Source organism: Cervus canadensis, chromosome 5, assembly GCF_019320065.1.
Source record: "Cervus canadensis isolate Bull #8, Minnesota chromosome 5, ASM1932006v1, whole genome shotgun sequence".
Taxonomy (NCBI): Eukaryota; Metazoa; Chordata; class Mammalia; order Artiodactyla; family Cervidae; genus Cervus; species Cervus canadensis.
Genome location: NC_057390.1, coordinates 23,972,848 through 23,986,064, shown reverse-complemented (window position 1 = coordinate 23,986,064; position 13,217 = coordinate 23,972,848). Strand labels below are relative to the sequence as shown.

The following is a 13,217-nucleotide window of genomic DNA, read 5'->3' as shown; positions in this document are numbered from 1 at the left end:
TGGTAACTGCTTATTATGCTTTTACTACAGTGAATCATAGTTAACCTGTCTTCTGAATTGTCAAGAAATACGTGTTACCTTTGCCAAGACAAATATATGGTATTCTATTCTAAGTATCCAAAAGTTGGCAAGCCAGCGTCATATCAGAACGAGGCATGCCTATACATTCTAGCATCTTTTGAATGTTAATCATTTTATGTAAATCTTTCTAAAATGGAACACTCAACTTTCCTGTTTTCCTAATAAGGGCATATATTTATAATGTAGCCATTTCTAGATGACTCAGTTTTCACTGAAAATATTAATTACTTTGTGCTGCAAGCACTGATAAAATGATGCCCTGGAAGCTATTCTTTTTCTAATTAAATAATTAAAGTACTACATTTCAAACTTGTAATCTTTCTTCATACCTTTTCTTCTTCTTTCTTTGCACTTAGTATTAACAATAATGTATGTATAAGCACATATGTTATATACATATGATGCTTACAATTTTAACACAGAGGAAGAAAATGGACACAGCTTTAGGCCTAATGTTTGTATCACTGGAGTCCCACAGGAAAAGGAGAAAAAGATTGTAGGTGAAAAAAAAAAACACGTGAAGAAATAACGGCAGAACTTCCCAAGTTAAGGTAAAATTCACAAATTCATTAAAATTCAGTACATTTAAGTACCTCTCCTCACCACACATGAATGTCAAATCCAAGAAGTTTAAAGAATTAAAGGGAAAATCATAAAAACCCTTAGAAAAATGATAGAGAATATCTTCATATCCTGCAAGTAGAAAGGAGGTTCCTAAGCAAGGCAGAGTAAGCACCACCCATAAAAGCACACACTGAACCACCTTCGCCTTCAGCACGCATGTTCACTGAGAGACACAGTAAAGAGAAACGGCCATACACAAGGGAGGAAGGTAATTCTAACATTTACAAGTGATAAAGGATTAGGATCCTGAATAAAGAACTACAAATTGATAAGACAAACAATCCTATAGAAAAACTACTCGCAAAACCCTTGACTAAACACCTCATGGTAAAGGAAACATAAATAGCCAATGAACTCATGAAATGAGGCTCAAGCACCTCATTTATAATCTTGAAAAGGAAAATTAAAACCATATGAATTACTATTTTATGCTCACCAAACGGGCAAAAAATTTAAAGCGTGACAGTATCAAGTATATCAAGTACTCCCTAGGATAAAGAGCAATATGAATTCTCATACATTGCTGGTAGGCAGTAAACTGTTTCAAGACTTTGAGCTAAAAAACAAACAACAACAACAAAATATAACTTTGGCCTCATCTGGTAAAACTGAAGATGCACACATCCCATGACCCAGCCATTAGACTCCTGGGTGTACAGACCCTGACCTACAGCAGGGTTGGCAATCTTTTTCTGTGAGGGCCAGATACTACAAATATTCTAGGCCTTCAGACCACATAATCTCTATAATAACTACTCAAACCTACCTTTGTAACACAAAAACAGCCATAAATACGTAAATGATTGGGTGTGGCTATGTTCCAATAAAACTTTTTTTTTTTTTTAAAAAACTAAAACAGGTGGCCTGCCAGGCCAATCTCTGCTTGCGCATACACACACCAATAGAAACGTCCAATAATGTCCACAACAGCAAAGTTCACAACAGAAACAAACTGGAAACAATCATTAGCTGTAAAATGTATAAACAAACTGTGATACAAACACCCAAAAGAATACTAGTAAGTGGTAAAAATAAACTATGGCTACATGAAACATCATGTATAAATCTTAGGAATATAACAATGAGTATAAAAAGCAAGTTGGACTTTATATAAAGTTCAAAAAATACAAAAGTGATATGTTGTTTAGAATAAACCCATAAAGCAAGGGAATGATATATACAAAATTTATGACAATAGTTACTTCTGATAGTGTAGAGCAGGGGATAGTAAGGGAGGTGTCCACAGATAATAGAATATCTGTGTCATAAAGACAATTAAAACATATTGTGTTATACTTTTTTGAGGTGGAGGTTAGTTAGTGACTTCTGAGAGAGGAAGGGTAATGCGAATGACTAGACTACATAATTACTTTACTCATTTTGTTTTAGAACAATGAAACCAGTTTTTCAAATTAAATCCCCAAACAGATAAAAATGGAGTTTCACTTCCCAAATCCTGAAGTTTTGTGTCATAAAACCAACTAAACCTGTGGTTTTAATGATTGTTTTGAGGCCTAATGGTATGACCTAAGATTAGTTTGTTACCTATGAATTTGGGGGGGGGGGGCGGGAAGTCTGTCTCAAAAAGGTATATGAGATACAATACCATCCAAAAAACAAATATTAGAAACAAAAATTAAAAACCATTTCTGATCTCCCCTTCCTACAACTCTTAAGTTAAGAGACTGGTCAGACCTTAATGAGTAGAATGGTAGTGGTGAAGATCAGAGGAGCTTATATGGGTGAAAAACCATGAGAAATCATATAACACCATGCATCGTTTATAGTTTAAAAAAAACCAGTGAAGGCACTAGCCTAAATCACTACCAATGGTGAACTGATTAAATAAACGTCTATACTATGGTACCTCATGGAGCTCTTAAAAAGGATGGAATATATTTAAAACCATAAACTACAAAGTTTAGTAGGTTTAACAACATACTACAAAAGAGGGAAAAAACTGCAGGCAACATTTATAGTGTAGTTATATCCGTGTAGAACTGTATATCCACAAGCATACACACACATACAGTTGTATAGAAACTGGACGTATGTGTCTAGCAAGTGGGATTTTAGAAGATTCTGCTTCCTTATATTCTTATTTCATATGAATTTTCTGTGAAAAATTCTTCATGAACAAAACATAAAACTATTTTCTCAGTAAAGAAAAGCAAAGTTAATTTAGGCTGCAATGTAAACCTAATTAGTAATGCACTCAAATTTTGAATACAAATTTGGTTAATGTGTAGATTTTTATACACAGTAAATAAAAACATTTTTGTAAAAGTATGTCTCATGATGTTTAAAAGAAATATTCTCAGGCTAATGAGAGACACAAAAATATAATACATCCAAAGAAAAACTGGATGCCTTTAAATATCATTTCTTCAAAAAACAAAACAAAATCACAACTGATTTGTCACATTAGTAAATTCTCATCAGAAGGCATTTAGCAAAATAAGTGGTTTTTTGTTTTGTTCTAAAATGGAAATGGTTGTCTTCAAATATTGTCTTTTAAAGACAATATTTTAGTATTATATCAAAAAGTTATGCACTATCAATTCTATAACAGCTACAATTTACTTCAGAAATAAACCATAAGAAAATACACTAATAAAAACAGAGCTCATATGAACATATATTTATGCAGGAATTAATGTTTCCTATTTATCTTAATATTTTACTGCCAGAAGTCAAATTTTTCTCTCAAAGTTTTAAACAAGACACTGTTAAATTTGGATACTCTATTTCTTTAGTAAATGACAATATTAATTACCTCCAGTTCAGTTCAGTTCAGTCACTCAGTCATGTCCAGCTAGTAATAATATATGAAAATAAAGAGTATCTAATTTGTCTTCAATTGAGTAACAAATAATATTGACTTACATTTTCTATTTTAAAGAACTCATGTTTGTTTTTCTTATAAGATATTCTTACTAAAAAATCCCCCTAGTAGTATAAATTATAAGAGGAATTGTGTTAAAATAAAAGAAAATATAAAACCATTTTTGCCACAGCACTCTGAGCATGAAGGCTAGTTCCAGGGAAGGACTTTACTTCCTTCTATCACTAGGATTCATTCACAATCAGATAATTCTGCTTTTGATGTTTTTTTGGTTAGACTTCATAGAAGCAAAAGTCAAGCTTAATTACACAATTCTCATTTCCTATTATTTAAGAGACACGCTTTTTTTTTTTTTAAACTATTTTCCAGTAAAAGCTGTTTTTATTTTTTCCCTCACGAACAATGTAATGACCATCTTTTGTGGGGACAGGGAAAACAAGCTGAACAAAGCCCATTCTGCCCTCACAACAGGAAAATATTTCCTTAAAGGGGGTACAATCTTAAGTCATTTATAAAAGTAGGTAACCAAATATTTATGCTATTACTGACACATATATTTAAAGGAAGCTGGGCGGAGGAGGGAGGAGGGAAGGAAGGGGCCTAAATTCATTCCCACATCCTCAGATTTCTTTTGTCACAAGTAGTAAAGTTTGTGACACATGTCTCCCAGAAAAGGAAAGATACGTTACCAGTGCAGAAGTTTGAAAGTGTAGAGGAAGCACATACTGAAGCGAGACCAGGCAGGCTGTCTTCCATTCTCGCCACCTACGTTACAAGCAACATAAACCAGTTCTGTCCACGTTTCCTGCTGCCTTCCCAGATAGTTCCAGAGCAAATCCCAGCTCTCTAAATCTCACGACATACTTTACATTCTGAGGAAATCCTCCCGGTCCAGATGGCCTACCACAAAGCACTTCTATGTTGGCACAAATAAAAACTTCTTAAGATAGTTCTTCTCTTGCCCCTTTGCTCTCTTATCTAAAGAAAAGTCTTCTACTTATTTATAAAGAGACAAAGAAACTGAAGGAGAGCAAACAGCACGCAGGCAAAAGGAGGGTAAAGAGACAGAAAACGTAGGCTGCTTTCGGGAGTGGCTAAATTCCAGGCGCACGCAGAAACACATGAATTAATGCACCACATGAATATTCACTACAGTTATTTGGTTGTCCTCAGGCACTATTTCTCTGATCATCTTTCAGTTGGTTTAGAGTAATGTACAACTGCTTCAAATACAGAATGCAGTTTCTGCCTTCTGAAACATAAAACATATTAGTTTCTATAATTAACAGAATTAAAGCCCTTCAAATGAGTACTTTTCTTTAGTAGGAAATAAACAATGTGTGTGCAAAGTGGCAAGCCCCATTTCCTTTTGCCTTTGTTTAAAATAAAATGAAATCCACATGAACTGTAAAGAAACTGAAAGAATGGTCACTTCATTAATTTAAAAAGCTTAAGTGTTAAAGACTAAGTTGGCTGATTTATTACAACCATTTCACTAGAGTAAGATAATGAATATGATTAACAATGAGAACAGTCATTTTTCTTAATTCACTAATTTTCCAAATTATTTTAAAATAATACAATTGCATGAGTATGTAACCTACAATAATTTACATCTGGTCAGACATTCCAATTTTAAACTACATATGCTTACAATACTACAAATATCTTTAGTCTCTCTTACAAAAGTATGTAAAAGCAGGTGAAAGTTAATGAATACAATATGTATTTATTCTTTTGATAACTAATTTAAAAAAAGTTAAAGAACAAATTCATGGAGTTAAGTGTCAAAACAAAACTACTGATGGATTATCTCTTCAATTTGTTGCTTTTAAACTTTTATTTGTAATTGAGAAAAGCAAATTTAAACCAACCCAAAGCAAAACAGAAATAACAGGACTACTATCAACACACACACAAAATACTGTGAAGCAGATAAAACCTAAACTACATTGAGATAAGGATCAACTAAAAGCAAAGCTGATAAAAGATGAATGAAGCAAAATGATCTAGATTAATATTTACAAAAGCCTTTACAGAAGATAGCAGGAACCACCAAGAGTGTTTCCTCAAGTGAGACTTGGGAAAATACTCCTCTACAGATTAACACCTGGTAGAGATTCATCAAAATACAGGAGCTCCTTGGAAGATTAACAGGAATTAAGTGGGCTGGGAGGTGTGCAATGTGTTTGAAATAAAGGACATTTAGGCGAGACCATGTAGAGTGAATAAAAGCAGACAGAGGGGAAACAGAATGATACAAAGGAAATGTAATGCCAGGCACAGACTAGGACAGAGTTCAAATTCTTGCTATTGATGGTGAGAAGCTCTGACGCAGACTGTGCTTTATTATGTCTCTCTTCAGTCAACAGACAAACTTAAGACTGCAGTTTTATAATTTAGGTCTTAATTACTCTTCTGCAAGGAGTCGGACATGACTGAGTGACTGAACTGAACTGAACTGAACTGAAAACAAACGTAGCCCTATTAAACGACGGCTCACAGACTCCTAAGATTATAGAACTGTCAAGAAGTTCTGCAACCTAGTGCTTTGTAAACCAATACATAACAAAAAGGCTCCTCATACACGATAGGACCTGAGGTTCTTTTCACCACCTCCCATTTGCAGACTGCTACTAATCTGTAGATTATATACCTTGGGCATTTCTTTCTTCTCAAATCAAAATCTGATTTCAGACCAGAAAGTATTTGGTTCCTAAATAGTCTAGCTTCTTTGCTTAAGCACTTCTTCCCTCTTTACTATTACAGTCAATCTTTCTAAAAAGCCAATCCATACATTCAAGTATCTGAGTACTATGAGGTACAGAAATTATTCAAGATGCTGAGGTGGGGAATCCCTTTGGTCCAGTGGTTAGGACTCCGAGTTTTCATTGCCAAATGCCCTGTGTCTTGAGTAGCATCTCTTAAAGTCTGTCCTTTAATTTCTAGAAGGCAAAATTTTGCTAGTAAAATGCTTTTAATTTGGGCTTCCCAAGTGGCTCAGTGGCAAATAATTCACCTATAATGTAAGAGATGCGGGTTCGATCCCTGTGTTGGGAAGATAACCCATAGAAGGAAAGTGAAACCCACTCCAGTTCTGCCTGGGAAATCCCATGGACAGAGAAGCTTGGCGGGCTACAGTCCATGGGGTTGCAGAAGAGTCAGACCCAACTGAGCAACTAAACAACAACAAAGATACAATTTACACAGCTGTGCAAGTCGGTAGTACTCATTTGTGTCTTAATTTAGGTAGCATTATTTCTTTAAACACAGAACAAATTTTTAGATTTCTATAAAATACTTATTCATTCTACATTTTACTGAGTGACTAATTTGTCAGGTACCATATTAAATCCCAGGAACATAAACTCAAATTCTGCTCTTTCTGCTTTAAAAAGTAAAGACTTTTAAAGGCAAAAATTAAAAACAGATACTATAATAAGAACTCAAACTAAGAAAAAAATAGGAAAAAGAGAGGAGTTGGCAAACTTCTGTTTGTAGGGAAGAAGGGAAAATGGATCAACCTCACTGAATAGGGATATACAATTAAAATCATAAGCTTTTATTTCATAGCTATTAAATTTAAAAAAAGCTGTAAATTCTGGCAGCACCCAATATTGGCATCAGAACTTTTATACCCTTCTGAGGGAAAATGTACATTAATAAACTACTTGGGAGAATAAGCTAGCAAGGTTTACTAAATTTGAAGTACACTTACTCTACAAGCCAGCAATCCCACCCTCAAAAACAGGCCAAAGTGTGGAACAGACATTTCTCCAAAGAAGATATATAAATTGCTAATAAGTACATGAAAGAATGTGGAGAAATTAAAACCCTGTGCATTGTAAATGGAAATAAAAATCACATAACTGCTGTGCAAAACATCCTGGTGATTCCTCAGAAAAGTTAAACAGATCCAGCAATTCCACTTCTAAGGATATGTACCCAAAAGAATTGAAAGCAGGGACTCAAACAGACACATCAGTACTAATATTCACATCAGATTATTCACAAAAGCCAAAAGGTGAAACCACCAAAATGACTAGCCACAGATGAATGGATAAACAAAATGTGGTATATACATATAATGGAATATTATTCAACCTTAAAAAGGAATAAAACTGTGACACAAGCTACAGCATGGCTTGTAATTATTATGCTAAGTAAAATAAGTCAGACACAAAAGGACAAATAGCATATGACTGCATTTAAATGAGGTATACAGAGTAGGCAAATTCAGAGAGACAGAAAGCAGAACAGAGGTTACCATGGCTGGGAAAAGAGGGGTATGTGGCATTAGTATTTAATGAGTACAAAGTTCTGTCTAGAATGACAAAAATGTTCTGAAAATGGACAGTGGTAACAGTTATTCGACACTGTAAATTATATACCTAAAAATGGTTAAAATAGTTAATTTTATGTTATGCATATTTTATCATACAAAAACAATCACACCACATTAAAAAAGAAAATCACAATGTGACATCACTTCACATCTATTAGGATGGCTATAGTCAAAATGACAATTACTGTTGGTGAGGGTATGGAGAAACTGAACCTTCATACATTGGGCTGCTGGGAAGGAAAATGGTGCAGCCACTTTGGAAAAGAGTCTGGTAGTTCCTCAAAAAGTTAAACACAGAGTTACCACATGACCCAGCAATTCCCTCCTGGATATATACACAAGAGAAATGAAAAGGTATCTCCACACAAAAACTCGCACATGAATGTTCCTAGCAGCATTACTCATCAGAGCCAAAAAGTAAACAAAACCCAAATACCCACTGAATTACAAAGATATTCATTCACATGGTATAACCATGCAATGGAATATTATTCAGCCATAAAAAGAAATGAAGTACTGATATATGCTGTAACACAGATGAATCCTGAAAACATGCTAAGTTAAAAGAAGTCAGTCACATGTTGTATGATTCTATTTACACAAAATGTTCAGAATAGGCAAAGTGGACTAGTGGTTGCCTATAGACTATAGAAGATGGGGGAAATGGGGAGTGGCTGCTGAAAAACACGGAATCTTTTCTTAGGGTGATGAAAATGGTCTATAATTCATTGTAGTGAAGGTTATACAACCTTGGGAATGAATATACTAAAAACCACTGCATTGTATACTTTAAATGTATGGCATATGAATTATAGAGCAAAAAAGCTATCACCAAAACAACAACAAACCATTCAGTAAGCAACAAAAGCTTTCATTTCATAATTTAAATTGTAAATTCCCTCTGAAAGTTTGTAGAGTTTCCATTTTCCGCAAATGACTGACTAGAGCCTCCTGGGGCATTACTGAGAATGTGAAAAGCACATAGGAATCAACTAAATAAGAGTACAATGAGGGGGGGGGAAAGAGAAAGAAGCTGGAATTGTAGGAACAACTACATCTTTTTCATAATGTAGGTTACAGCTGGCGTCGCTTAAAAGACTATTATGTCTGTTTACTAAGCTACCCAAAGATTAAGAAAAACATAATGGCGTTTGTAAACAAACATGTTACTCATTGTATCTAGATGTGTTTAGTGTGGATGTTTTTCATATACTGAAAGAGAGCTGGGCTAAGTAGGTCAAAATCTCTCACACAGTACTCTTGTAATAGGGACAGACTTCTTGTAAGCAAGGAGAGGAAAGATGACTGGCTGGCGTAAAATTTGCAATTTGTGACTGCTGACACTTAAGATCTTAAAAAACAGAAAAACGAAATGTTGAGATGATGAAACTTCAGCTCCTTTAAAGCACATCTTTACAAGTACAAATGGCTTCGCCTCTTTAGTCAGCAGAAGACTGAAAACTAAAATAAGTCTTACTGCTCTTACAGACAAAGTTTTAAAAATATGACAGCAAATAGTGGCCAAAGCGTTAGGACACAGGCAGTTTTATACTGGTTTACTTGTGAACTGCTACAAATGTTCTGAAAAGCAATCTAGTAATTGCTACTTAAATAACTAAAATGACACATATGTACTCTGATGCAACAATGTCTGCAGTATGTATAAACAGACCTAAAGGTCTATAAAAATGAGATCAGGTGAATGAAATATAGTATCTAAATATGGAATATTACACACTATGTATCAGTGTGGTATCAGTATACTATCAGTGATCGGTGGATAAGCGGAGAAAGTCACCAATAAGATGATGCATATCCACTGTATAGTGTATTTTACATCCTGTTTTTTGGAAGGAAAAAAAATAACGAAATCCATTTATACAGAACAAGGGTCAGCGAACTTTTACTGTGAAGGACCAGAAAGTAAATATGTTAGGTTTTGCAGGTCAGAAGATCTCTATTCTAGTCATCACACACTGCTCTTGCAGAACAAGCAGCCATAGACAGTATCTCTACAGATGGAATATGTTCCAGTAAAACTTCATTTATGAACACTGAAATTACTACTAGAATTTCATGTAACTTTCATGTGTCATGAAATATTATTCTTTTGATTTTTTTTAACTGTTTAAAAATATAAAAATTACTCCTGGCTAGGCTTCCCTGGTGGCTCAGACGGTGAAGAATCTGCTTGCAATGCTGAAGACCCAGGTTTGACCCCTAGGTCAGGAAGATACCCCGGAGAAGGGAATGGCAACCACTCCAGTATTCTTGTCTGGAAAACTGCATGTAGACGGAAGCCTGGCGGGCTACAGTCCATGGGGTTGCAAAGAGTCGGACACAACTGAGCAACTAACACACAACACAACGATGTACATACAGAGACTGCAGATTCGGTGCAAGAGCCATAGTTTGTCAATTTCTGATGTAGAATCAAACTAAATGAGCAAGTATATATTTATAATTTTAAAATATATAAAGCAATTTTAAAAGCATCTCTTCTTAAAGGATGGTAATCAGTTTTACTGACAAAGTAATTTTTATTAATAAGACTAAGAAACATCATAATCAAAGTAGATGGCATATTGATTGTATGACTCTATTTCTCCACAGCTACAGAGAGAGGAGAATAAGGAGAAAATAAGGTACTTCAAAGTTTTTTTAGCCTCAAAGTAGAGAATTTGGCATTTCATGGTAGTACTTCTTGCTTCAAATAATTAAATCCTTGCTTATTTAAAGGGAGTGTTCTCAAGCTGGCAGAAATGATAAAGTTCTACCGTAAAGAACAGAAACACAGTATCTGAGGAAAAACAGGAGACTACTCAGTGAAGAGTTCTGTGACAGGATAAATATGTTCACATTTTCAAAAAAACTTTCCTAGGCGTCCCACAATAGAGCACATTTCTTAAAAAATCACCAACACTCAGTATTCAAAGGATTTGGTATTGTGAATAGGAAGTGACAGAAAGAGCTATTTTCCAAGCTTCTACCTCATATGCTCAATGCTCTATTAGGTCTGGGCTGTGTGTGGTCGCTCAGTCATGTCCGACTCTTTTTGACCCCATGGACTGTAGCCCACCAGGCTCCTCTGTCCATGGGGATTCTCCAGGCAACAATACTGGAGTAGGTTGCCATGCCCCCCTCCAGGGGATCTTCCCAACTCAGGGATACCACCCAGGTCTCCCACATTGCAGGCGGATTCTTTACCGTCTGAGCCACCAGAGAAGCCCATATTAAATCTATGGTAGGATACTGAAGTGATGTAAGAGATAGTCCTTACGCTCAGGGAATTTTCAAAGATGCAAAAATCCTAAAGAAAATATTAACAAACCAAATGCAATAATATATTAAAAGGATAATAAATCACAGTCAAGTTTAATTTATTGCGATCAATGAGATTTATCACATTAACAGAAAATAAGATCATGTTCAACAAACACATTTCATAAAATTTAACAACAATTCAAAACAAAAATGTAAAAATACTATGAATAGAAGGGAACATTCTCAAACTGATTAACTATGAATAGAAAAGAACATTCTTAATCTGATGAAAAGGCATTGTGGGAGATCATATTTTCTACATTTCTCCCTAGTTAGACACACACATACATACATACATTTATGTATTAAAAGCATGTACATACACCATCCCAGTGCTCATCTAACAATGTGATTGACAGATACTCCTTTAACCAAAAAGCAGGGTTAATAATTCCTCTTCTTGTATCTGGCTAGGGGCCTGTGACTGCTTAATCAGAGAATGAAAAAGTGATGCTTACATGACTTTTGAGATGAGGCTGTAAAAAGGAAACAGCTTCTACCTAGCCTTCTTTCTTTGGAAATGTTTGCCACCATGCAATGAGGAAGCTCATACTAACCCACTGGGAGAGACCACATGAAAGAACTCAGGTGGGAGCCCAGCGCCTGCATAAACAACCAGATATACAAGTAAATTAGCCTTCAGATGATTCCTTCCCACTACTTTGCACCTTGCAGCTAAGGCATGAGACAATATAGAGTGGAGACAGCCTTCCTTGGTAAGCCCTAATTCTAAATTCGTAATCCAAATCCATGTTTGAAATAAATGTCTGTTTTATACCTCTATGTTTTTAATTGGTTATGCAGCCATAGTAACCAGTTCAGTTCAGTCGCTCAGTCGTGTCCGACTCTTTGCGACCCCATGGACTGCAGCATGCCAGGTCCCCCTGTCCATCACCAACTCCCGGAGTTTACTCAAACTCATGTCCATTGAGTCAGTGATGCCATCCAACCTTCTCATCCTCTGTCAACCCCTTTTACTCCCGCCTTCAATCTTTCCCAGCATCAGGGTCTTTTCTAGTGAGTCAGTTCTTGCATCGGGTGGCCAAAGTATTGGAGTTTCAGTTTCAACATCAGTCCTTCCAATGAATATTCAGGACTGATTTCCTTTAGGATGGTTCTCCTTGCAGTCCAAGGGACTCTCAAGAGTCTTCTCCAACATCACAGTTCAAAAGCATCAATTCTTCAGCACTCAGCCTTATAGGCCAACTCTCACACCCATACATGACTACTGGAAAAACCATAGCTTTGACTAGACAGACCTTTGTTGGCAGAACATACATATACCAAACATGCATATACCAGAACATGCATACACCAAAACCCAAAAAACTACAACATCATATTTAATGTTGAAATACTTAAAGCCTTCCTTTTGAGACAGAGAACAAAAAAAAAAAAGAGAGAGAGAACAAGGATACCTACTTTCATTACTTTTATTCTGTACTGCAATTCTACTGAAGTAATAAGACAAGAGAAATAAAGATTAGAAAAGAAATAAAATTATCATTCACAGACAATACAATTAGGCATATAAAATCCTAAAAAAATCCTAATAATTTATTAGAATTAATAGCAAGTTTAGCAACATTGACAGATACAGATCAATATACAAAGCCAACTGTATTAGTACATCCTAGCAACAAACAGAAAAAGAAAAAAAAATTTAAGACATCTTTTACAGAAGTACTAAAAAATAATACCTAGGAATAAAAATTAATAAATGACATTCAAGAGCTCTATATAAAAAACTAGTAAATACTGTAGAAGTTAAAGACCTAAGTAATCAGATAAATATACCACGTTCAAGGATTGAAGACTCAATGAAAATATGCCACTTTTAACCAAACTGACCCAGAAATGTAATGCAATACAGAAAAACACCAATAATCTGTGTGTGAACATCCTGCGTGTGCTCATGCACATGAAATTTGATAAGCTTACTCTAAAGTCTATATGGAAAAGCAAAGGGTCAAGAATTACTAACATCCTCTTGAAAAA

General features: G+C 35.2%; 1 protein-coding gene across 4 annotated transcripts in view; it reads right to left on the bottom strand.

Moving 5' to 3' along the window:
• EML4 (EMAP like 4) overlaps positions 1-13,217 on the bottom strand; it is a 151,050-nt gene that overhangs the window by 91,783 nt on the left and 46,050 nt on the right. Inside the window, exon 1 of one of the 4 annotated variants that reach the window (XM_043468417.1) lies at positions 4,240-4,617. The exons of 2 other annotated variants lie outside the window; for them this stretch is intronic. In XM_043468417.1, the coding sequence (XP_043324352.1) occupies positions 4,240-4,306 (67 nt within the window). In that variant the 5' untranslated portion in view covers positions 4,307-4,617. Of the gene's footprint in view, positions 1-4,239; positions 4,618-13,217 lie in introns of those variants that run through there. One more of the 4 variants, XM_043468416.1, reaches the window with a different exon arrangement.